This window comes from Oncorhynchus mykiss, chromosome 15 (assembly GCF_013265735.2).
Source record: "Oncorhynchus mykiss isolate Arlee chromosome 15, USDA_OmykA_1.1, whole genome shotgun sequence".
Lineage (NCBI taxonomy): Eukaryota > Metazoa > Chordata > Actinopteri > Salmoniformes > Salmonidae > Oncorhynchus > Oncorhynchus mykiss.
Window position 1 is genome coordinate 68,869,119 of NC_048579.1, and position 22,302 is coordinate 68,891,420.

The window sequence follows — 22,302 nt, forward strand, 5'->3', positions numbered from 1 at the left end:
TCCTGGACACCACAGTATGAATAACATACTTTACAGTTTGGAGAAAAGGCTTTACAGTTTGGAGAAAAGGCTTTACAGTTTGGGGAAAAGGCTTTACAGTTTGGAGAAAAGGCTTTACAGTTTGGAGAAAAAGCTTTACAGTTTGGAGAAAAAGCTTTACAGTTTGGAGAAAAGGCTTTACAGTTTGGAGAAAAAGCTTTACAGTTTGGAGAAAAGGCTTTACAGTTTGGAGAAAAGGCTTTACAGTTTGGAGAAAAGGCTTTACAGTTTGGAGAAAAAGCTTTACAGTTTGGAGAAAAGGCTTTACAGTTTGGAGAAAAGGCTTTACAGTTTGGAGAAAAGGCTTTACAGTTTGGAGAAAAAGCTTTACAGTTTGGAGAAAAGGCTTTACAGTTTGGAGAAAAGGCTTTACAGTTTGGAGAAAAGGCTTTACAGTTTGGGGAAAAGGCTTTACAGTTTGGAGAAAAGGCTTTACAGTTTGGAGAAAAGGCTTTACAGTTTGGAGAAAAGGCTTTACAGTTTGGAGAAAAGGCTTTACAGTTTGGAGAAAAAGCTTTACAGTTTGGAGAAAAAGCTTTACAGTTTGGAGAAAAGGCTTTACAGTTTGGGTAAAAAGCTTTACAGTTTGGAGAAAAAGCTTTACAGTTTGGAGAAAAGGCTTTACAGTTTGGAGAAAAGGCTTTACAGTTTGGAGAAAAGGCTTTACAGTTTGGGGAAAAGTCTTTACAGTTTGGGGAAAAAGCTTTACAGTTTGGAGAAAAGGCTTTACAGTTTGGAGAAAAGGCTTTACAGTTTGGAGAAAAAGCTTTACAGTTTGGAGAAAAAGCTTTACAGTTTGGAGAAAAAGCTTTACAGTTTGGGGAAAAAGCTTTACAGTTTGGAGAAAAGGCTTTACAGTTTGGGGAAAAGGCTTTACAGTTTGGAGAAAAGGCTTTACAGTTTGGAGAAAAGGCTTTACAGTTTGGAGAAAAAGCTTTACAGTTTGGAGAAAAAGCTTTACAGTTTGGAGAAAAAGCTTTACAGTTTGGGGAAAAAGCTTTACAGTTTGGAGAAAAGGCTTTACAGTTTGGAGAAAAGGCTTTACAGTTTGGGGAAAAAACTTTACAGTTTGGAGAAAAGGCTTTACAGTTTGGAGAAAAAGCTTTACAGTTTGGGGAAAAAGCTTTACAGTTTGGAGAAAAAGCTTTACAGTTTGGGGGAAAAGCTTTACAGTTTGGAGAAAAGGCTTTACAGTTTGGAGAAAAAGCTTTACAGTTTGGAGAAAAAGCTTTACAGTTTGGGGAAAAAGCTTTACAGTTTGGGGAAAAAGCTTTACAGTTTGGAGAAAAGGCTTTACAGTTTGGAGAAAAAGCTTTACAGTTTGGAGACAAAGCTTTACAGTTTTGGGGAAAAAGCTTTACAGTTTGGGGAAAAAGCTTTACAGTTTGGAGAAAAAGCTTTACAGTTTGGAGAAAATGCTTTACAGTTTGGAGAAAAAGCTTTACAGTTTGGGGAAAAAGCTTTACAGTTTGGAGAAAAGGCTTTACAGTTTGGAGAAAAGGCTTTACAGTTTGGGGAAAAAGCTTTACAGTTTGGGGAAAAGTTAGGTTGTACGAAGGTATTGGCAGAACAATTGCCACAATGCAAACACAGCTCTCTATCGTCTCCTAGTGATAGTTTGTCAGATAAACCTGTATTGTGTCACATTCACTGAAATCTAAATATCATTATGGACCTGGCCCAGAAATGGAACGTGTGAAGAGAATCTTTAAATCTGACCTTTCCCCTCGGAAACCATCTAGACCTTAACCTAGTATTGGCCAGCTGCGCCAGATTGACGACAATCAAGACTTGCATCGCGGCGGTGTTAATATCCTTTGATCCGGCCGCTAATCCCAGAAGATTCGTCCAGATTAATTCAGAGTCATAATGCCAAGGTTTCCCTCGCCAAATCCTCTTTTGTTAGGTCGTACAGCAGGTTGGGGGGTAGGACATGTCGGGAGAGGGGTTATTCAAATGATTGTGTTTTTTTTCGCTCTCCTCCCTGATGTTGCACACACAGTCGCGTCATCCAAAACAATGCTGCCCAGTTAATAAATAAATACATATATATACATATGTATGAGAGAGAGAGAGAGAGATCTAAGCAATTCTCAGTCCTGTCTTTATACCACCTGATCCGTAACACACACTAGCACCTGTGCTACCTCCTTTCGTTCCAAGGCCAACAAATAAACAGACTTGTGTTTTGATTATTCTAGACAGGCATGGAATGGGCCGCATGTCTAAACAAGGCAATATGAACCGTGTTGGTGTGAAGCCCCCAGACACAGCTGGAAACCATGAAGCCCTGGCGTTGCCTGCTTTTAAGATTAGGGCTTTATTAAATCGCGTAAACATCAAATAGACACATCAGCAACAAGCCGTGTACTAGATTGCAAAGTGAATGGGTCCTCATTCCCTTCTGCCACTGAATGTGTTAGCTCAGACCGACCACATCCACCGGCTGGCTTTAACCAATGTGAGTTGTTGTATGTTCAGGGATGTAATCTGCTTGGATTTGGATTTGAACAATGATTGTTATTTAAGTCTAAATGTAGAAAATCACCTTGATGTCTTCTGTTTCATTTGTTGTGTTCTATCACAGAGAAGCATTCCTAGAAATGTACCTAGTGTATGTTATAGTAATAGACTGTTCTCTGTCCCCTGTAAGGCCAGGGTGTCGTGTTTACATGATGTCTCCTCTATAGCCCACCTCTAAGGTTCTGACGTTCCAGGATGACATGATATTCCCTAACTCTCTCTGTCTCTCCCCAATAGCCTACCTCTGAGGTTCTGGGTGAACGTGATCAAGAACCCCCAGTTTGTGTTCGACATCCACAAGAGCAGCATCACGGACGCCTGTCTGTCTGTGGTGGCCCAGACCTTCATGGACTCCTGCTCTACCTCAGAACACCGCCTGGGCAAGGACTCCCCCTCCAACAAGCTACTCTATGCTAAGGACATCCCCAGTTACAAGAGCTGGGTGGAGAGGTGAGAGGATGATGGGATGGGTGTGTTGTTTGTGAGGTGGGGGGGTGGGGGGTGGTTTGGGGAGTTTGTGCACTGTGTGTGTGAGGTGGGGCGGGGGCTGGTTTGGTGTGTGTGAGTTGGGGGGGCTGGTTTGGGGTGTGTGTGTGTGAGTTGGGGGGGGCTGGTTTGGGATGTGTGTGTGTGTGTGTGTGTGTGTGTGTGTGTGTGTGTGTGTGTGTGTGTGTAACTACAGCATGTCTCTCTCTCTTTTCCAGTTTCTATATAGACCTACATGTGAGCGTAACATGAGAGGGCAGTTCATCATGTGGTTCTGTCGTCCTATAGATGTCTGCCAGCCATTTTGTCCATAAACATCCCTGATAGACTGTAGTCTTCCCCTTGTCTCATAAGTACATAAGACTCCAAATGAAAACCCACTGGGAATGGATGGCAGTGCCTCCTAATGCTGGAGAGGTAGAGGGGAGACAGACAGAGAGCCACAGTGAGTTCTCTGTCCTGCCCAGGTACACCCATGTGTGTGTGCAGTTAGGAGATCACTACTGCACAGCAGTGGTGGAGGTCATTTGTCCAAATTAGAGTTGTATTACATTTATTTGGTCGGCGGTAGAGTGCTGAATAAAAGATGGGCTTGTGAAGCGGCCCCAAAGTGTTTCTGTGTTAGTGCTCAGCGCTAGCCGCAGGACAGGGATATACTGTATGTGTATGTACTGTATGACTGAAACCCAAGGATTGGATTCATCAGGCTGAGTGTATGTGTGCATGTGTGCTGGGACACTGTGTGTGTGTGTGTGTGTGTGTGTGTCAGCATGTACTTGTGTGTTTTATATTAACGGTGCATGATCTATATGATCAAGGATCCAGCCACCCTAGTCATAGACTGTTCTCTCTGCTACCACACGGTCAGTGGTACCGGAGCGCCAAGCCGAGGCCCAAAAGGCCTCTGAACAGCTTCTACACCCAAGCCATAAGACTCCTGAACAGCTAATCCAAGGGCTATCCAGATCCCTCTTTTACGCTGCTGCTACTCTCTGTTAATAATCTATGCATAGTCACTTTAACTCCACCTACATGTACATATTACCTCAATTACCTCAACTAACCGGTGCCCCCACACATTCACTCTGTACCGGTACCCCTGTATATAGTCTCGCTTGTTTATGTGATGAATACAATTTGATTTGCTCTTATAGTTAGACCCAGTGATCTATAGATGGGTTAGCTTATAGTTAGTCCCAGTGATCTATAGATGGGTTATCTTATAGTTAGTCTCAGTGACATCTAGATGGGTTATCTTATAGTTACTCCCCTTCAGAGGATGGTTGCTTATGGTTGTTTGCTGCTTTAAATATGGATGAGACAGTTTAGCATAAGGACTTGATCAATCCACAGCGCTGTAGAGCATGCGCTACAGTGCAATAGAAATGTACAGGCAGTGTTCCCACGTTAGCTGAGACTGCATTCACAGTAAACCCTGCATATGTGGGCTCAATAGGAAATTACCTTTCAATTTCAATCGCGCTATAGCACTGAACTTCAGCGATACAGATTGAAGCCCTTAGTCTTCATGAGGCTTGGCAGTCGACGGGACAGAGGTGTGTGGAGTGTGATTGTGTGGATTTGAGTAGGGCTCAGGTAGGGATGCTTGGTTATGATGTGTTGCAATACAAAGGTTCAATGGGCCTACTGTGTGTACAGTAGTATCAGACCATCTGTGTCATTATCTCAGTTGACCCAGGTGCTATTCATTATTTGGACAGGAAATGTTCAATTCAAATAGCTGAAATACTCAATCAACCTCAGATTAAAAACACACAGGGTATACAGGCAGAGATTCTACATCACGGGAGGCTGATGAGGGGAGGATAAAAACACACAGGGTATACAGACAGAGATTCTACATCACAGGAGGCTGATGAGGGGAGGATAAAAACACACAGGGTATACAGACAGAGATTCTACATCACGGGAGGCTGATGAGGGGAGGATAAAAACACACAGGGTATGCAGACAGAGATTCTACATCACGGGAGGCTGATGAGGGGAGGATAAAAACACACAGGGTATACAGGCAGAGATTCTACATCACAGGAGGCTGATGAGGGGAGGATGGCTGATAATAATATCCAGAACAGAGCAAATGGAATGTCATCAAACACATGGTAACCATGGAAACCATGTGTTTGATGGATTTGATACCATTCCTCTGATTCCTCTCCAGTCATTACCGCGAGCCTGTTCTCCCATATTAAGCTGCCACCAACCTCCTGTGTTCTACATGTTGACATTCTCAGAACCAAACCGCAATTGTAAAGACAGGGGAATCATGGGTAGTGTAGTTCTCTGTAAAGATGAATCACTACTATTTAACTAAAAGCAGCCGTGCCTAGAGGTTGTTAAGCTTCATATCAATGTGTTCCTGTTAACGTTCCTGTTAGCGTTCCCTGCTCTTTGCTTGGGACTTGGGCGCGTGAGGTGATTACTGATAAGGACCCGTTTCACAGGCTGAGTCTGACCTGCAACTAGTGAGTAAACTGTGGACGTGTCATGTGGCATTAGGAGCGGGAGATGCTGACGGGGTTCGGCAGCCGTGAGAGATCGGGAAAGTGATAAGATTCTAATCAGAGACTTCCTGTCCACACTGAAGCCATGTGACGGTCCTATTACCTGTGGACAAGTTGGCGTTTATTTCTGAAGCATAAAAGTCTGTGAAGGAAGTATTTATGTCTAAGGTCAGGAGTTTTTGCAGAAAATCCAATTAGCATCCACATGATTCTGAGATGTAATGTTTCTATAGGTGATGTTTAGTTGATCAATCCATATTTTGTGAGATCTAATTTAGTGTAATTGTAGTATGATTAGTCCCTCCACGTCAATGACATCAATCTTAATTAACAAATTAAATCTCAAAATAGTGTGTATAAACCCTGCAGTGCTTACATCTCACAATCAGGATAGGCAAATTAGATCTCACAGTCTTGTTGATTGGCAAAGCCTACCTGAAGGTTGTGATGTGCATTGAGACCATCAGCATATTCACACAATTTAATTTGCCCATCTATATACAATTGACCCTTCGCTAAGCACTGTCCATGAATTCTGGCCAACCAATCACAGCTCTATAATGGATAGCAACTGTCATCGAGTCCAACACCTGAGACAAGCTCAAGTCTCTCCCCACACTCTTCCTTCTCTCCTCCTTCCTTCTCTCTCATCTCTCTCTCCCCACACTCCCAACTCCCTTCCTCCTCTCTCCCAACTCCCCTCCCCCCTCTCTCCCCACTCCCTTCCCCCTCTCTCCCTCTCTCTCTCTCCACTCCCTTCCCCCTCTCTCTCCACTCCCTTCCCCCTCTCTCTCCACTCCCTTCCCCCTCTCTCTCCACTCCCTTCCCCCTCTCTCCCTCTCTCTCCACTCCCTTCCCCCTCTCTCTCCACTCCCTTCCCCCTCTCTCTCCACTCCCTTCCCCCTCCACTCCCTTCCCCCTCTCTCTCCACTCCCTTCCCCCTCTCTCTCCACTTCCTCCCCACTCTCTCTCCACTTCCTCCCCACTCACTCTCCACTTCCTCTCCACTCTCTCCCCACTCCCTTCCCCCTCTCTCTCCACTTCCTCCCCACTCTCTCTCCACTTCCTCCCCACTCACTCTCCACTTCCTCTCCACTCTCTCCCCACTCCCTTCCCCCTCTCTCCCCACTATTGCTTCACTCTTTCTTCCAAATCTCTCTCTCTTCATTCTTCTCTTCTTCAACTCTGCTTCCAATCCAGCCCGACAGACACTTCAGTCACACCGTGAAAAACACTTCAAAGAGACAGACTGCAGAGTTTAACTAAAGAAAGAAGGCGGAGTGAGAGGAATACTCAGGCACAGATACACAGTCTTCCTGTGATTTCTCCTCCGTTCTACATCTTTATAAGCGCTGTGGAGGTTAGCGGTTATTGTAGAGCCGTACCAGGGAGGGGGGTAGGAGCACCATAATGGAAGCCTATAGCTTGGTCATGGTACGTTTGGGGATCAGGCATTTGCCTCTGGTCTTGTAGTGGAGCTGTGCCCTTCTGGGAAGACTCTACCTTAACATGTTATTACTGTATGACATCCACAGAAAAGCAATCTGATATGATTTAACACAAGGAAGAAATCCTGTGGGTCTCGGCCGGTACATGAGTTCCTACAACTGTATCTCACTAACTCAGCACTTTTATGAAAGCTGACATCTTACAGGATCTAAGTTGTGTTGGGGTCTTGTTGATTTATGTCGCATTGGCACAATTTGATGGTTGGAGTGGTTTGCAAGGGCTGGACATGCATGTTCCCCCAGAGCCTCCAACTACAGACAGACTGTTAATATTCATTCCATTCAGTTGGAGCGGTATTTGAGGTGGGATTTAATTGGCCCCAGACAATGACAAGTTCCTCAGACCTGTCATATATGCAGTTCATTTGATCCTCTGCTCGGATAGAAGATTACAATGGGAAATCAAAGTGAAAACCCCTGACATTAACACATGGACTGTATCAGGGAAATGGCATACTTACATTCACAGCTCTCTGGGGGGGGGGGGGGGGGGGGGGGGGCTGTTAACTGGATTTTGCATCTGTCTGCAAAAAAACAAATGTACTCTTGTTACCATCCTGATTCTACCATTCATTGGATGTCAACATCAAGCATGGCAGGACCCAATTCCCCTAGCCTGATAACACATAACAAATACCAAATGTTCAATTCCCCTAGCCTGATAACACATAACAAATACCAAATGTTCAATTCCCCTAGCCTGATAACACATAACAAATACCAAATGTTCAATTCTCCTAGCCTGATAACACATAACAAATACCAAATGTTCAATTCCCCTAGCCTGATAACACATAACAAAGGTTCAATTCTCCTAGCCTGAAAACACATAACAAATATCAAATGTTAAATTCCCCTAGCCTGATAACACATAACAAAGGTTCAATTCTCCTAGCCTGATAATACATAACAAATATCAAATGTTCAATTCTCCTAGCCTGATAACACATAACAAATACCAAAGGTTCAATTCCCCTAGCCTGATAACACATAACAAATACCAAATGTTCAATTCCCCTAGCCTGATAACACATAACAAATACCAAATGTTCAATTCCCCTAGCCTGATAACACATAACAAAGGTTCAATTCTCCTAGCCTGATAATACATAACAAATATCAAATGTTAAATTCCCCTAGCCTGATAACACATAACAAAGGTTCAATTCTCCTAGCCTGATAATACATAACAAATATCAAATGTTCAATTCTCCTAGCCTGATAACACATAACAAATACCAAAGGTTCAATTCCCCTAGCCTGATAACACATAACAAATACCAAATGTTCAATTCCCCTAGCCTGATAACACATAACAAATACCAAAGGTTCAATTCCAAGTGGACCTTGTGGCCAAGGGGTCGGCAACTAGATTCAGCTGCAGGACCATTTTTGTCGGAGCGGATGGTGGGCTGACCGGAACATAATTATAATCTATAATTATAATCTTAATTTCTACACTGCAAATTGACAACAACTAAGCCAATAAAATATATATATTGGAAGATACCAATCATTTCATGCCTTGGTTAAGTTGAGACATGATCACATACGGATATTGTTTTATTCGCAGGAACACAATATTGTTGTTGTTGTTGTTGTTGCTGAATTCCAAAATGAATATCTCTTGCGGGCCAGCAAAAAAAATCCCTTGTAGGTCGGTTTTGGCCCGTGGGCTGCTGACCCCTGCTCTAGGTGTGATTTCCACTATGTTTAGATCAAGTGTCTAAGAAAGGAGACGATTTGGAATAAGGCCCCACGTCGTCACCTAGAACCAGAGATGTCAGGTGGACCTGCTGTTTTACCTGGAGACAGAAATCCCTCCAATTTCCTTTACCCTCTCAAACCCCACGACTCACTTTCTCCAATTGCCCTCCTGCCCTGCGCAGGTGGCCGAGGTGTGTGTGAGTGGGTGTGACCTTCCTGTGACTTTCCTTACAATAAATAACCTGCAATGCCCACCTGTCGTGTAACCTGCTCTGTTAGCTTAATAGCCTCGGTTTCCACACACCATACCACATACCACACATCACACCACACCACACACCATACCACACCACACACCATACAACACCATACCACACCACACCACACACCATACCACACCACATCAGACTAAATTTGTGGTGTCCAGGAGCAGTTGTGGCACCGGAATTAAACAGGTAATGACCATCTTTAATGAAGGAGTTGACAGAGGGCCTCAGCTGCTGTTGACACTGGCTGATTACTTCTCCTTCTCCAGCCCTCTTTACCCTGACGCAGCTGAGAGCTTCCCGGAGACACAGTCTGTGTGTGAGAGAGAGGGGGGGGTTCACATACACTGCTAAGTGCCTTTGCAGCTTTTAGGCCATTTGTACGAGGGCGGCAGGTAGCCTAAGGGTTAAGAGCATTGGGCCAAAAGGTTCCAAACCCTTAGCCAACAATGTGCAAAATATATCGATGTACCCTTGAGCAAGGCACTTAACCCCAATTGCTTTGGATAAGAGCGTCTGCTAAATTAGAAAAATGTAAATGTCTATAGAGAGTCAGGGCTGCTCAGACTGTGAAAAGTGATTGGGGACGAGACAACTGTCTCTAACATGATTCCTATTCTAGGCTCCCGAATGGCGCAGCGGTCTAAGGCACTTCATTTCAGTGCTAGAGGTGTCACTACAGACCCTGGTTCAATTCCAGGCTGTATCACAACCGGCCACAATTGGGAGTCACATAGGGCGGTGCACAATTGGCCCAGTGTCGTTAGGGTTTGGCCGGGGTAGGCCGTCTTTGTAAATAAGAATTTGTTCTTAATTAACTGACTTTCCTGGTTAAATAAAGGTTCCATACAAGATTCTAAAGGCTAAAACCTCTCTGTCTTGAAACAACCCTGAAATAACATGTGACATTTAAATCCAAGAATTAAGCATTTTGGGGTGTATGTATGTAAATGTAGTGATTACACAGTTCACTAATACATTCTGCTGTGTGTGTTACCTCCACAGGTACTACTCAGACATCAGTAAGATGCCGGCCATCAGTGACCAGGACATGAATGCGTACCTGGCAGAGCAGTCCCGGATGCACATTAACGAGTTCAACAGCATGAGCTCCCTCAGTGAGATCTACTCCTACGTGGGCAAATACACAGAGGAGGTACGGCAACACACCGTGGACAAAAATCACACTTTATTCAAGACGGGTAGCAGTGTTCCATTGTGGACAGCCAGTCTTACACAGTTGGGTTTGAAGTTGAAATGTATTGTAGATGACGTGTAGGTTCAGACCATCTGGAAGATGTATGTAAAATACATTTACAAGCAACCCAGACGGCGTATATCAGCGGTTTTCCAACCTCTCCTGGAGGACTCCCAACCATGTCTTTGTTCTACTACAGAGAGAACACACTTCTCAGCTTAGATCATCAAGCCTTTCTGTCGTTTTTTAAATACCAAAAAAAAAAAAAGATGTGGTAGTTCAGGTCTTCAACTAAATTGTGAGACGTCAAGGGGTCCCAGAGGAAAGGTTCCAGAAACACTGTCATACAGAAGAAACATTTATTGTATGTGCCATTACTCTGCCATTGTCAGCTGGTGTGTGAGGCTGACAGTAACACGTGAACTGGCTGTGTGTGGGGCTGACAGTAACACATGGACTGGCTGTGTGGGGCTGACAGTAACACAGGGACTGGCTGTGTGTGGGGCTGACAGTAACACAGGGACTGGCTGTTTGTGGGGCTGACAGTAACACAGGGACTGGCTGTGTGTGAGGCTGACAGTAACACAGGGACTGGCTGTGTGTGAGGCTGACAGTAACACAGGGACTGGCTGTGTGTGGGGCTGACAGTAACACAGGGACTGGCTGTGTGTGGGGCTGACAGTAACACAGGGACTGGCTGTGTGTGAGGCTGACAGTAACACAGGGACTGGCTGTGTGTGGTGCTGACAGTAACACGTGAACTGGCTGTGTGTGGGGCTGACAGTAACACGTGAACTGGCTGTGTGTGGGGCTGACAGTAACACAGGGACTGGCTGTGTGTGGGCTGACAGTAAAACGTGGACTGGCTGTGTGTGAGGCTGACAGTAACACAGGGACTGGCTGTGTGTGAGGCTGACAGTAACACAGGGACTGGCTGTGTGTGGGGCTGACAGTAACACAGGGACTGGCTGTGTGTGGGGCTGACAGTAACACAGGGACTGGCTGTGTGTGGGGCTGACAGTAACACAGGGACTGGCTGTGTGAGGCTGACAGTAACACAGGGACTGGCTGTGTGTGAGGCTGACAGTAACACAGGGACTGGCTGTGTGTGGGGCTGACAGTAACACGTGAACTGGCTGTGTGTGGGGCTGACAGTAACACAGGGACTGGCTGTGTGCGGGGCTGACAGTAACACAGGGACTGGCTGTGTGTGGGGCTGACAGTAACACAGGGACTGGCTGTGTGTGGGGCTGACAGTAACACAGGGACTGACTGTGTGTGGGGCTGACAGTAACACAGGGACTGGCTGTGTGTGAGGCTGACAGTAACACAGGGACTGGCTGTTTGTGGGGCTGACAGTAACACGTGAACTGGCTGTGTGGGGCTGACAGTAACACAGGGACTGGCTGTGTGTGTCTCTCTCTGTCAGATTGTATTTGGGGCTGACAGTAACACAGGGACTGGCTGTGTGTGGGGCTGACAGTAACACAGGGACTGGCTGTGTGTGTCTCTCTGTCAGATTGTGTGTGGGGCTGACAGTAACACAGGGACTGGCTGTGTGTGGGGCTGACAGTAACACAGGGACTGGCTGTGTGTGTCTCTCTCTGTCAGATTGTGTGTGGGGCTGACAGTAACACATGGACTGGCTGTGTGGGGCTGACAGTAACACAGGGACTGGCTGTGTGTGGGGCTGACAGTAACACAGGGACTGGCTGTGTGGGGCTGACAGTAACACAGGGACTGGCTGTGTGTGGGGCTGACAGTAACACAGGGACTGGCTGTGTGTGGGGCTGACAGTAACACAGGGACTGGCTGTGTGTGAGGCTGACAGTAACACAGGGACTGGCTGTGTGTGAGGCTGACAGTAACACAGGGACTGGCTGTGTGTGGGGCTGACAGTAACACAGGGACTGGCTGTGTGTGGGGCTGACAGTAACACAGGGACTGGCTGTGTGTGAGGCTGACAGTAACACAGGGACTGGCTGTGTGTGGTGCTGACAGTAACACGTGAACTGGCTGTGTGTGGGGCTGACAGTAACACGTGAACTGGCTGTGTGTGGGGCTGACAGTAACACAGGGACTGGCTGTGTGTGGGCTGACAGTAAAACGTGGACTGGCTGTGTGTGAGGCTGACAGTAACACAGGGACTGGCTGTGTGTGAGGCTGACAGTAACACAGGGACTGGCTGTGTGTGGGGCTGACAGTAACACAGGGACTGGCTGTGTGTGGGGCTGACAGTAACACAGGGACTGGCTGTGTGTGGGGCTGACAGTAACACAGGGACTGGCTGTGTGAGGCTGACAGTAACACAGGGACTGGCTGTGTGTGAGGCTGACAGTAACACAGGGACTGGCTGTGTGTGGGGCTGACAGTAACACGTGAACTGGCTGTGTGTGGGGCTGACAGTAACACAGGGACTGGCTGTGTGCGGGGCTGACAGTAACACAGGGACTGGCTGTGTGTGGGGCTGACAGTAACACAGGGACTGGCTGTGTGTGGGGCTGACAGTAACACAGGGACTGACTGTGTGTGGGGCTGACAGTAACACAGGGACTGGCTGTGTGTGAGGCTGACAGTAACACAGGGACTGGCTGTTTGTGGGGCTGACAGTAACACGTGAACTGGCTATGTGGGGCTGACAGTAACACAGGGACTGGCTGTGTGTGTCTCTCTCTGTCAGATTGTGTTTGGGGCTGACAGTAACACAGGGACTGGCTGTGTGTGGGGCTGACAGTAACACAGGGACTGGCTGTGTGTGTCTCTCTGTCAGATTGTGTGTGGGGCTGACAGTAACACAGGGACTGGCTGTGTGTGGGGCTGACAGTAACACAGGGACTGGCTGTGTGTGTCTCTCTCTGTCAGATTGTGTGTGGGGCTGACAGTAACACAGGGACTGGTTGTGTGTGGGGCTGACAGTAACACAGGGACTGGCTGTGTGTGTCTCTCTCTGTCAGATTGTGTGTGGGGCTGACAGTAACACAGGGACTGGCTGTGTGTGTCTCTCTCTGTCAGATTGTGTGTGGGGCTGACAGTAACACAGGGACTGGCTGTGTGTGGGGCTGACAGTAACACAGGGACTGGCTGTGTGTGTCTCTCTCTGTCAGATTGTGTGTGGGGCTGACAGTAACACAGGGACTGGTTGTGTGTGTCTCTCTCTGTCAGATTGTGTGTGCGCTGGAGCAGGACGATGCCGCCAGGAAACAGAGACTGTCCTTCAAGCTGGAGCAGGTGGTGGCCTTCATGAGCCTGGAGAGCTGAGGACCGCACTTCCCAGGGCGCACTGGGAGACCCGTCAGAAACCGAGCCGTGCCTGAGCAAAGACCTGTCCATCTATCTCTTCACCATCGTCATCAGCATCAGATCTCCTCTCCGTTTCAAAGACAACACATATTGTCCTGTTCTCTTCCTCCTCTTCCTCTTCCTCCTCTTCCTGACAAGTGTTTGGCATCTCATCCGCTCAGCTTCATAGGACGTGCAGAGAAGACTGGCTGACGGACTGACTGGAGGGTCGGCAGAGCTGGGGACTGCTTTGCTGCGTAGAAGAGTCTGATGGAGGGGTGGTTGTTTGCCAGCTCGCCGTATCGGCATCATTTACACCGTAATGTTGAGGGAGAAACAAACATTCTATTTATGTTGCCTTTAAAAATAACACTGATGACAAAGTCTTTTGCTACCACAATGTTGGGAGTCAATTTGTTCAGACTTTCTGAACAGGATATTAGTCTATGAAACTACTACAGAGTCCAGTTAATTGTAGTGCTATAGTCAACATCACATCAAACGTGGAAAAACAAAGTGGTATTATATAAATGAGGAAACCAAAATGACCACCTCGGAAGACAAAAAAACAGAAGGTTTGCCTGGTTCACACTTCTTAAGATTGGGAAATAGGCAAACTACAGAATTGTTTTCTCAATGTAGCTTTGAGGTATATTTAAAGAAACTCCGATAGGGGCTGGGGAGAGTTAGGGCTTCTTGAATTTTCCTTTTTTTCCGAAAACCTGACTGACTTTGAAATCCAGAGAAGGACAGATTCCCCTTTGTGGCATTGGCATAAGTCTGCTCCAACCCACCCACCCCTCCAAGTACCTCTATAGATAAAACAATCCTCATCTTCTGAATCTCTGGCTTGTGTGGTACCTGCTCAATTATCCTGACTATTATAAGACTAATTAGTGGAGGACAGACCCAGGTCTGTCTGGTCCTCCTCTGTGACGAGAAGCACACATCCAACTCTTGACCACAGTGACCCGACAGCTCTGACACCTGGAACGGTCAGTCTGTCCCGTGTGTGCTGCTAACAGATGGAGGTCACTCGCCGGTCTATCAAAGCACACACACAAACAGATACACACGGCAGCTGTCCAAGACCTGTTCTGAGGGGAACTCTACTCCTGATTCACCCTCTGATCACACTGTCTGAATACTAGGGGAGCTGACTGACATCTACTGAGAGGAGGAGAGGGACGCTTCACTAGAGCAGTCTTACCATGGACCCATGCTTTCTACATGACAGAGACGGTGCGGTACTGCTTAAATGGGATCTGCTCTGCTGAGAGAGACCTTCTGTAAAGGCTTGGGACGGGGGGAATCAACTGATGGACATAACTGGTCAGCCGAAAAACCAAAGGAGCTTGACATTTTAAAAAGACAAAAAAAGTTATTTAAAAACAATGTATTTAAAGGAAATGACACAGGAAAAGGATTTGGTGAAAGAAAAACCCACCCCACAACAACAACTTAACCCTGTGTGATTTTCTGACCTCAGTGTGCCGAAGGGGGAGCCGCGGACGAGTCCCGCCCTCCTCCTCGCCGTCCCGGTTTCTTCCGTGTTTGGCACACCGTTTTTCTTCCCTCTTTGTCCGGTTTTCCACGTCAGTTTTTTTGCACAAGTGTGGAGACAGCTTCCATGCGGGAATCTCTGAGTGCTCTGGGTCGCTCATGTTGTGTGTTAGTGTAGTCGTCCTCCGCAGCCTTCTCCAAGCCTCAAAAAGCTGAAACTAGAGTGAGAAAAACAAGTCAACGTCATATAGACGACCGGACACGGACATCAACAGACTTGTGGAATGTGATAACCTGGATGGAAGAGAGAGAGAGATGGAGAAACACTCCTTTCCTTTAGACCTCTGACCTTTCTTTTGCCTTGACAACGTGCCCCATGTGGTGATGTGAATGTGTGGAGACCGCCCTCGGTCCACCTTCGGTCCTTATTGGCTTTTTAAGCGCATGTAAAACGTACATTTAAAACAACAAAAAAAGAGGAAAATAGAGAAAATAAGCCTTGCAAATGATGATGTGGATGTGTTCTTTTCTTTATTTTGCTTGGAAGAAAAATGTGAGGGAAAAAAGTGGATTGTTCATGTTAAAACTATAACTAACCGTTAAGGTGGAACCTTTATCTCCCGTTCAGCCCATGCAAACCTCTCATTACCATGTCTTGTGAAAGTGTTAGACGCTAATAGGAATAAAGTGGTACCTTAAAATCCAATATATTATATACCCTTGCATGCTGACCTATTTGGATGTTATGAAACGGAACTGCCTTGCAATCAAATATATTTATCTACTGCTACTAGGAAACGTTTAAACGGTTCACAAACAAAACGGTTATTTTGAATTCTCATGGACTGATGTAGAACAATAACTCATGACTAAGTTTGAATTCATTCAGTCCTTCTGCTTAGTCCTTCCAGAGTAGATCGTCCTCTAACGCCCATCCATACACATGTTCCATTAGTTAGTGACTTGGTCCGTTCCAGAACCCTCAGGTTTTGGGTCTGGTAGACTAATTCTGCAGTGAGCTTCTTGCTCTTTTCTTGGCTGCTATTGCTTCTCTAGTGTCTGTCTGTGTTTTCATCCGGAAACTATCTCCCCTAGCCTATAACCTTACCTTTTTGATTCTATTATTTTATCATTCAAAAAAACAACATTTATTTTTGTAAGCCTAGGACTGGCTGCAAAGCTACCTTGTAAACGTCTTATTGCAGCACCTGTTACTATGGTTGTGGATGTGTTTTTTAGATTCTGTTTTGACAGTTGTTTGATCTGAAGAGCTCAGTGCATAGGGAACTAGCATTAGGAGGGCTTTCGGGGTTCAATCTAAAAGTTTGCTCATACAAAACCCATGTATCGCACAACATGCCTCATTTTTGGAATCCTCATGGTCTTATGGGGAGTACAATACAGTCAAGTCAATCACTTGTCTGGTAGTATCTGCTGTCCTTCCATTCTACTGCTACATCTAAAGGTGTTCTGCACAAACTTACTGAAAAGATACTGGTGGTTTTAACTGAAAAAAAAAACTCCTTTGGACAATTTCAAACGATTAAACGTCTCTTGATGAACTCATCAAAGAGAAACAGGTGTCTGGAAGCTTCAATAACCACACTAGCTCTGACCCTGAAAGCTTCTGATTTACTTAGTTGATTGTGTTTTGTAAAGTGTGTTTTATTTCTGTCACACCATCGCTGTCTAATGTATGAACCACATCTAATTCATCCACAACTGAACTGTCTAAAGGGGTGAGTTCTGTCAGTGGTTGGTATTCAGGTTCGAGGGGGTACATTCATGAACAGCGCGTTCTCTGGACGTTCTACACTGCCAACATGTTCAAACTCTTCACAAAGCTTGTGATCAAATAAACAATAAGAAAGAACTGAAAGGAATCTACTGTATGAATTCAGTCTGATGGAAAATCCCAGGTAAAACAGTTGGGAAATAAGACTGAACTTGGCAGGGACCTCAACGTTTAGGGGCCCTTGTTAGGTTTAGAGACTGTAAATTGACCCACTATTACCCATGTATTCTATTCTCTAGCTTCCCAAAGTTTCCTCCTCTCTAAGCCCATTGTTTTTATTTGGTGAAGAGAATGAATGTCCTAGAATCTCGTAGTGAATCTGCCCCCTGGTGTTGTAACATACGGTGTTTCCATTTTCCCCCCCATGTTCCCCGGCGACAAAGCTCGTCTGAGACTACTGACCCCTTTGTTGCCGAGGGACTCGATAAAGCTTCCACCTTCAACGTTTTGTAGGAACTAAAGATAGGTCCTTCTAGAGCTCAGTGTTATAGCAGGTGTTACAGAAACAGTAGAAATACTTTTACTATTACCATATTTGCTGAGAGATAAAGAGTATCCTATCAAGAGATGAAACTAAACCTGGGGGAAAAGGCCAGCTTCTCTAACTTTGCTATAATTAATTGTATACCTGTGTATGTAAATATAATGCATTCCTATTTTGCAGTCAAGAACAAAATACTATTTGTAATATAGAATAAACTTTATTATGAAACAAAGTGGTTTGTAGTTTGTGTTTATTCATATGAAATGATTGATTTAAATATTGTTATTTCACACAGCAGGTGTGAAATGGCATGCTGTGTACTGGAATTAATGGATTCATTTCATATAATGGGAAGCAAAATGTCCCGTTTCCCTCATTAGAACAGCACAGGTGAAGCAGAAACCTACAGCACTTTGTTTTAATATGTTGTATGGTAACCCGTAGTAGAAAAGTAATTGTACACTCAAAGTTGTTTGTTGTGATGGCTTCACCTCGTACCTAAGGCCGCAGCACGGCCGCGGTAAAAACAGTCACAACACACGCCCTCTCGTGTACTATGGGCTTTATGGGCAATTCCACGGTGACAGAAAGATGCTGAGATGCCGATGTTCACTTTAAAATGCATGTCAAACAAATGCTTGCAAAGTTACACAAACCAGACAACTCTATGCACAGAGACTACTGTATCAATTTCCACTGAACATTTTACAAAAACATTCACTTGAAGAACCGTGCAATGCAAAGTTTGGTAACAGAATGACAGTTGGTGCTGTTTTACCGTCTTTCTGTTGCCAAACTTTGCACCTGCACTGTTCTTCAAGTGAATTTTGTTTTTGAGACATTTTCAGTGGAAATTGTTAAAAGTAATCGTTGTGCATAGAGTTTCTCAATTTCAGAATATTATCTTTCAAAGTTCTGACCATTTCAGCTGAGCTGGTTCATATTGCTGTGGTAAAGATTCCACTGCAGTCCAATATGAGTTTGAGCTTCATAGTAATTGTTTATTTGTCAGGGACCATGTACAACATGCCATTGCCCCAGATTTAGCTCATTTTCAGCTGTAGTCCCTAGTAGGTTTGCTAGCCAGATAAATGACTAAATTCCCATTGGTGCTGAGTAGTTAGCATAGCTAAGCTAACAGGGACTAAACGGATGAAGGAAGTGAAATTATGGGAAAACATCCAGCACTTTGACTAAAGGTATCAAAAGTCTGAGGTGAATTACAAAGTAAATAAACCCACAAAATGTGCTAAATACACTGATCCATCAAGAAGCAAGGACAGAAGGAAGCCAAACAACACGCCTAAGACGCCAATCAATTAGCTCACACCTGATGCCAATTAGGCTGCCTGTGACTGTAAAAGACTCCCAGAACTCCAGACAGACAGTTTTCCTGGTCAACAGATCTGGGATCAGCTTTCCTGTACACTACACTATCCTTTACCATTAGCAGGGAAGAATAACACCAACTCTGGGTTGCAGTAAAGACCAGAAAAGAAGACCACGAAGAGAGAGAGGGAGTGACAGAAGAGGAAAGAGAGGGAGGTTAGAAAATAGAGTGGAGAGAGAGACCTGCCAATCTGAGTGAACCCACAATGAGGGAGGGGGAGAGGCACGTGTGTGTCAATCTTCCTCAGCACGGGGTGACGGGGACAGGGAATTGAATTGGTCCTCGTGTCACCCTATATAGCAGCCACTGAACTGGGAGTAATGGGGGAGAGAAAGTGGAGGAGGGTGCAGGGCATCACCCTAATATTCCAACCAGTGAACTGGGAGTAATGGAGGAGAGAAAGTGGAGGAGGGTGCAGGGCATCACCCTAATATTCCAACCAGTGAACTGGGAATAATGGAAGAGAGAGGCGACTGGGGGATGAGGAGGGGAGAGAGGGTGATAGGGGGCACGAAGATGATGAAGCCATGCTATGATTGCAGCCGTGCTAGGGGTGGGGGTTTTTCACACTCCCACAGCCCCTGCCCTCCAACCCTTCCCTCCGCCCTTCTACAAGCCACATTGATGTGAAGAAGAGAGAAAGAGGCCGGTGAGGAGGGGAGAGAAGCAGAGGTCTGAGTTTAGAGGATCTATCCAGACGGAGATAGAGAGGGGTAGGAGTGGTGGTGAGAGGAGGTCAATCTGGGGGAGGGCTAGAGGGGTAGTGGATCTGCTAATCGATTGTGCAGACCCCTCCTGTGTCTCCAACCCAGACGTTAACCCAGACCGTCTCAGCTGGAACATGTTCAGAGACAAATCTATCTGTTAGTGATATAGGGCTTGACTATTAATGGATGGTATGAGGGGTTGCCATGACTTCCTAGATGAACAAACGCCTTTACCACTTGTTTACTAAAGGTTTAAAGGACTAGTTAACTTGTTTACTAAAGGTTTAAAAGAATAGTTCACTTGTTTACTAAAGGTTTAAAGGACTAGTTAACTTGTTTACTAAAGGTTTAAAGGACTAGTTAACTTGTTTACTAAAGATTTAAAATAATAGTTCACTTGTTTACTAAAGGTTTAAAGGACTAGTTAACTTGTTTACTAAAGGTTTAAAGGACTAGTTAACTTGTTTACTAAAGATTTAAAAGAATAGTTCACTTGTTTACAAAAGGTTTAAAGGACTAGTTAACTTGTTTACTAAAGGTTTAAAGGACTAGTTAACTTGTTTACTAAAGGTTTAAAGGACTAGTTCACTTGTTTACTAAAGGTTTAAAGGACTAGTTCACTTGTTTACTAAAGGTTTAAAGGACTAGTTAACTTGTTTACTAAAGGTTTAAAAGAATAGTTCACTTGTTTACTAAAGGTTTAAAAGAATAGTTCACTTGTTTACTAAAGGTTTAAAGGACTAGTTAACTTGTTTACTAAATGTTTAAAAGAATAGTTCACTTGTTTACTAAATGTTTAAAGGACTAGTTCACTTGTTTACTAAAGGTTTAAAAGAATAGTTCATTTGTTTACTAAAGGTTTAAAGGACTAGTTCACTTGTTTACTAAAAGGTTTAAAATAATAGTTAACTTGTTTACTAAAGGTTTAAAGGACTAGTTCACTTGTTTACTAAAGGTTTAAAGGACTAGTTAACTTGTTTACTAAAGGTTTAAAGGACTAGTTCACTTGTTTACTAAAGGTTTAAAGGACTAGTTAACTTGTTTACTAAAGGTTTAAAGGACTAGTTAACTTGTTTACTAAAGGTTTAAAGAATAGTTCACTTGTTTACTAAAGGTTTAAAAGAATAGTTCACTTGTTTACTAAAGGTTTAAAAGAATAGTTCATTTGTTTACTAAAGGTTTAAAGGACTAGTTCACTTGTTTACTAAAGGTTTAAAAGAATAGTTCACTTGTTTACTAAAGGTTTAAAGGTCTAGTTCACTTGTTTACTAAAGGTTTAAAAGAATAGTTCACTTGTTTACTAAAGGTTTAAAGGACTAGTTCACTTGTTTACTAAAAGGTTTAAAAGAGTAGTTCACTTGTTTACTAAAGGTTTAAAAGAATAGTTCACTTGTTTACTAAAGGTTTAAAATAATAGTTCACTTGTTTACTAAAGGTTTAAAAGAATAGTTCACTTGTTTACTAAAGGTTTAAAAGAATAGTTCACTTGTTTACTAAAGGTTTAAAAGAATAGTTCACTTGTTTACTAAAGGTTTAAAAGAATAGTTCACTTGTTTAGTAAAGGTTTAAAAGAATAGTTCACTTGTTTACTAAAGGTTTAAAATAATAGTTCACTTGTTTACTAAAGGTTTAAAAGAATAGTTCACTTGTTTACTAAAGGTTTAAAGGACTAGTTCACTTGTTTACTAAAGGTTTAAAGGAATAGTTTTGTAGATGTTCAATGTACCTACGGTGTTGTCGTTTGTCACTGTTTCCAACAGCAAAGAAACATATTAAACCGTTTGGATGAAAAACGACAACAGTCAAGACTATGCTACAACTTTGCAAACAAAAAAATGAACTATCCCTTTAACACGAATACGATCAAGGTGAGGTAGTTTGTGTGGGAGTTTCACTAGAAGTCTGCCCAACATCAGACTCAGGGTAGCAACGCTGTTGGGTCTCTAATGGCCTACTCGTTTTCTCTCATAAACTCCCTGAAGAATGAAGCTGAGAGAGAGGCAAGAGGAGGGTTTTGTCAGGACCGTTAAAAGGTGTCATACCACAACCAGTGCTAAAAGCTTCTCTCTTCCTCCCTTTTCTCCTCTCTCTCTTCATCTTTAAAAGGTCTCTTCCCTCCTAAAAGTCAGCTAGTCTTTCACTTGCTACATTACACTCTCCTATAAGCCATTCACTTTTTCACACATTCGTGATAGTCCACTGCTTCACTGAAAAACATCTGAAAATGGTTGTCCAGAAACCCTTACCGGTGTCACATCTCTCTCACATCTCTCTCTCTCTCTCACACATTTCTCTCACATCTCGCTCACATCTCTCTCTCTCTCACACATCTCTCTCTCTCTCTCTGTCACATCTCTCTCACATCTCTCTCACATCTCTCTCTCACATCTCTCTCTCTCTCTCATCTCACACACATCTCTTTCTCTCTCACATCTCTTTCTCTCATCTCTCTCTCAGTAGTCTCTCAATAACACTTGTTCACTTCCCTTCATGGATTTAAAAGTAGATAAGAATGGTGAAAACTATCTAGCAACTGCTTACACCACACCAATGCTTTTAAATGCGAGGGGGGGTGTAAATGCACAGTTTGGGAGAAGGGACAGATTTTTGGGATGCAGGCATATTCTCAGAACAGTGTATTATCCTGCCTAGTCGAATCCCCTTCATTACGCACTCCTCATCCCTGTAGTAAAAACAGTGTTTAAACTGGAGAGGGGAGTGAGTGAGCTTTCAGTATTGTGCCCCAAACCCAGACATGCTGATGGTTGACGGCTGGCTGGATCAGAATGCTAGCGTGACTGTGCCACGCTAGGCTAATTCCGGGGATTGACTGTGAGCGCTATTGACAGCTGTGTGCGAGCAGATGGAAGCAATTACCATTATTAGTCTGCC

At 44.4% G+C, this 22,302-nt stretch overlaps 1 protein-coding gene across 2 annotated transcripts in view; it reads left to right on the forward strand.

Annotated features, from left to right (window-relative positions):
- The window catches only part of LOC110506716 (plexin-A4), a 488,023-nt gene extending 470,478 nt beyond the window's left edge, over positions 1-17,545 (forward strand). For both annotated transcript variants that reach the window (XM_036945082.1, XM_036945083.1), the window contains exons 30-32: positions 2,800-3,012; positions 10,060-10,210; positions 13,415-17,545. In XM_036945082.1, coding sequence (XP_036800977.1) covers positions 2,800-3,012; positions 10,060-10,210; positions 13,415-13,510 — 460 coding nt within the window. In that variant the 3' untranslated portion in view covers positions 13,511-17,545. The remainder of the gene's footprint in view (positions 1-2,799; positions 3,013-10,059; positions 10,211-13,414) is intronic.
- Positions 17,546-22,302: the final 4,757 nt, after the last annotated feature.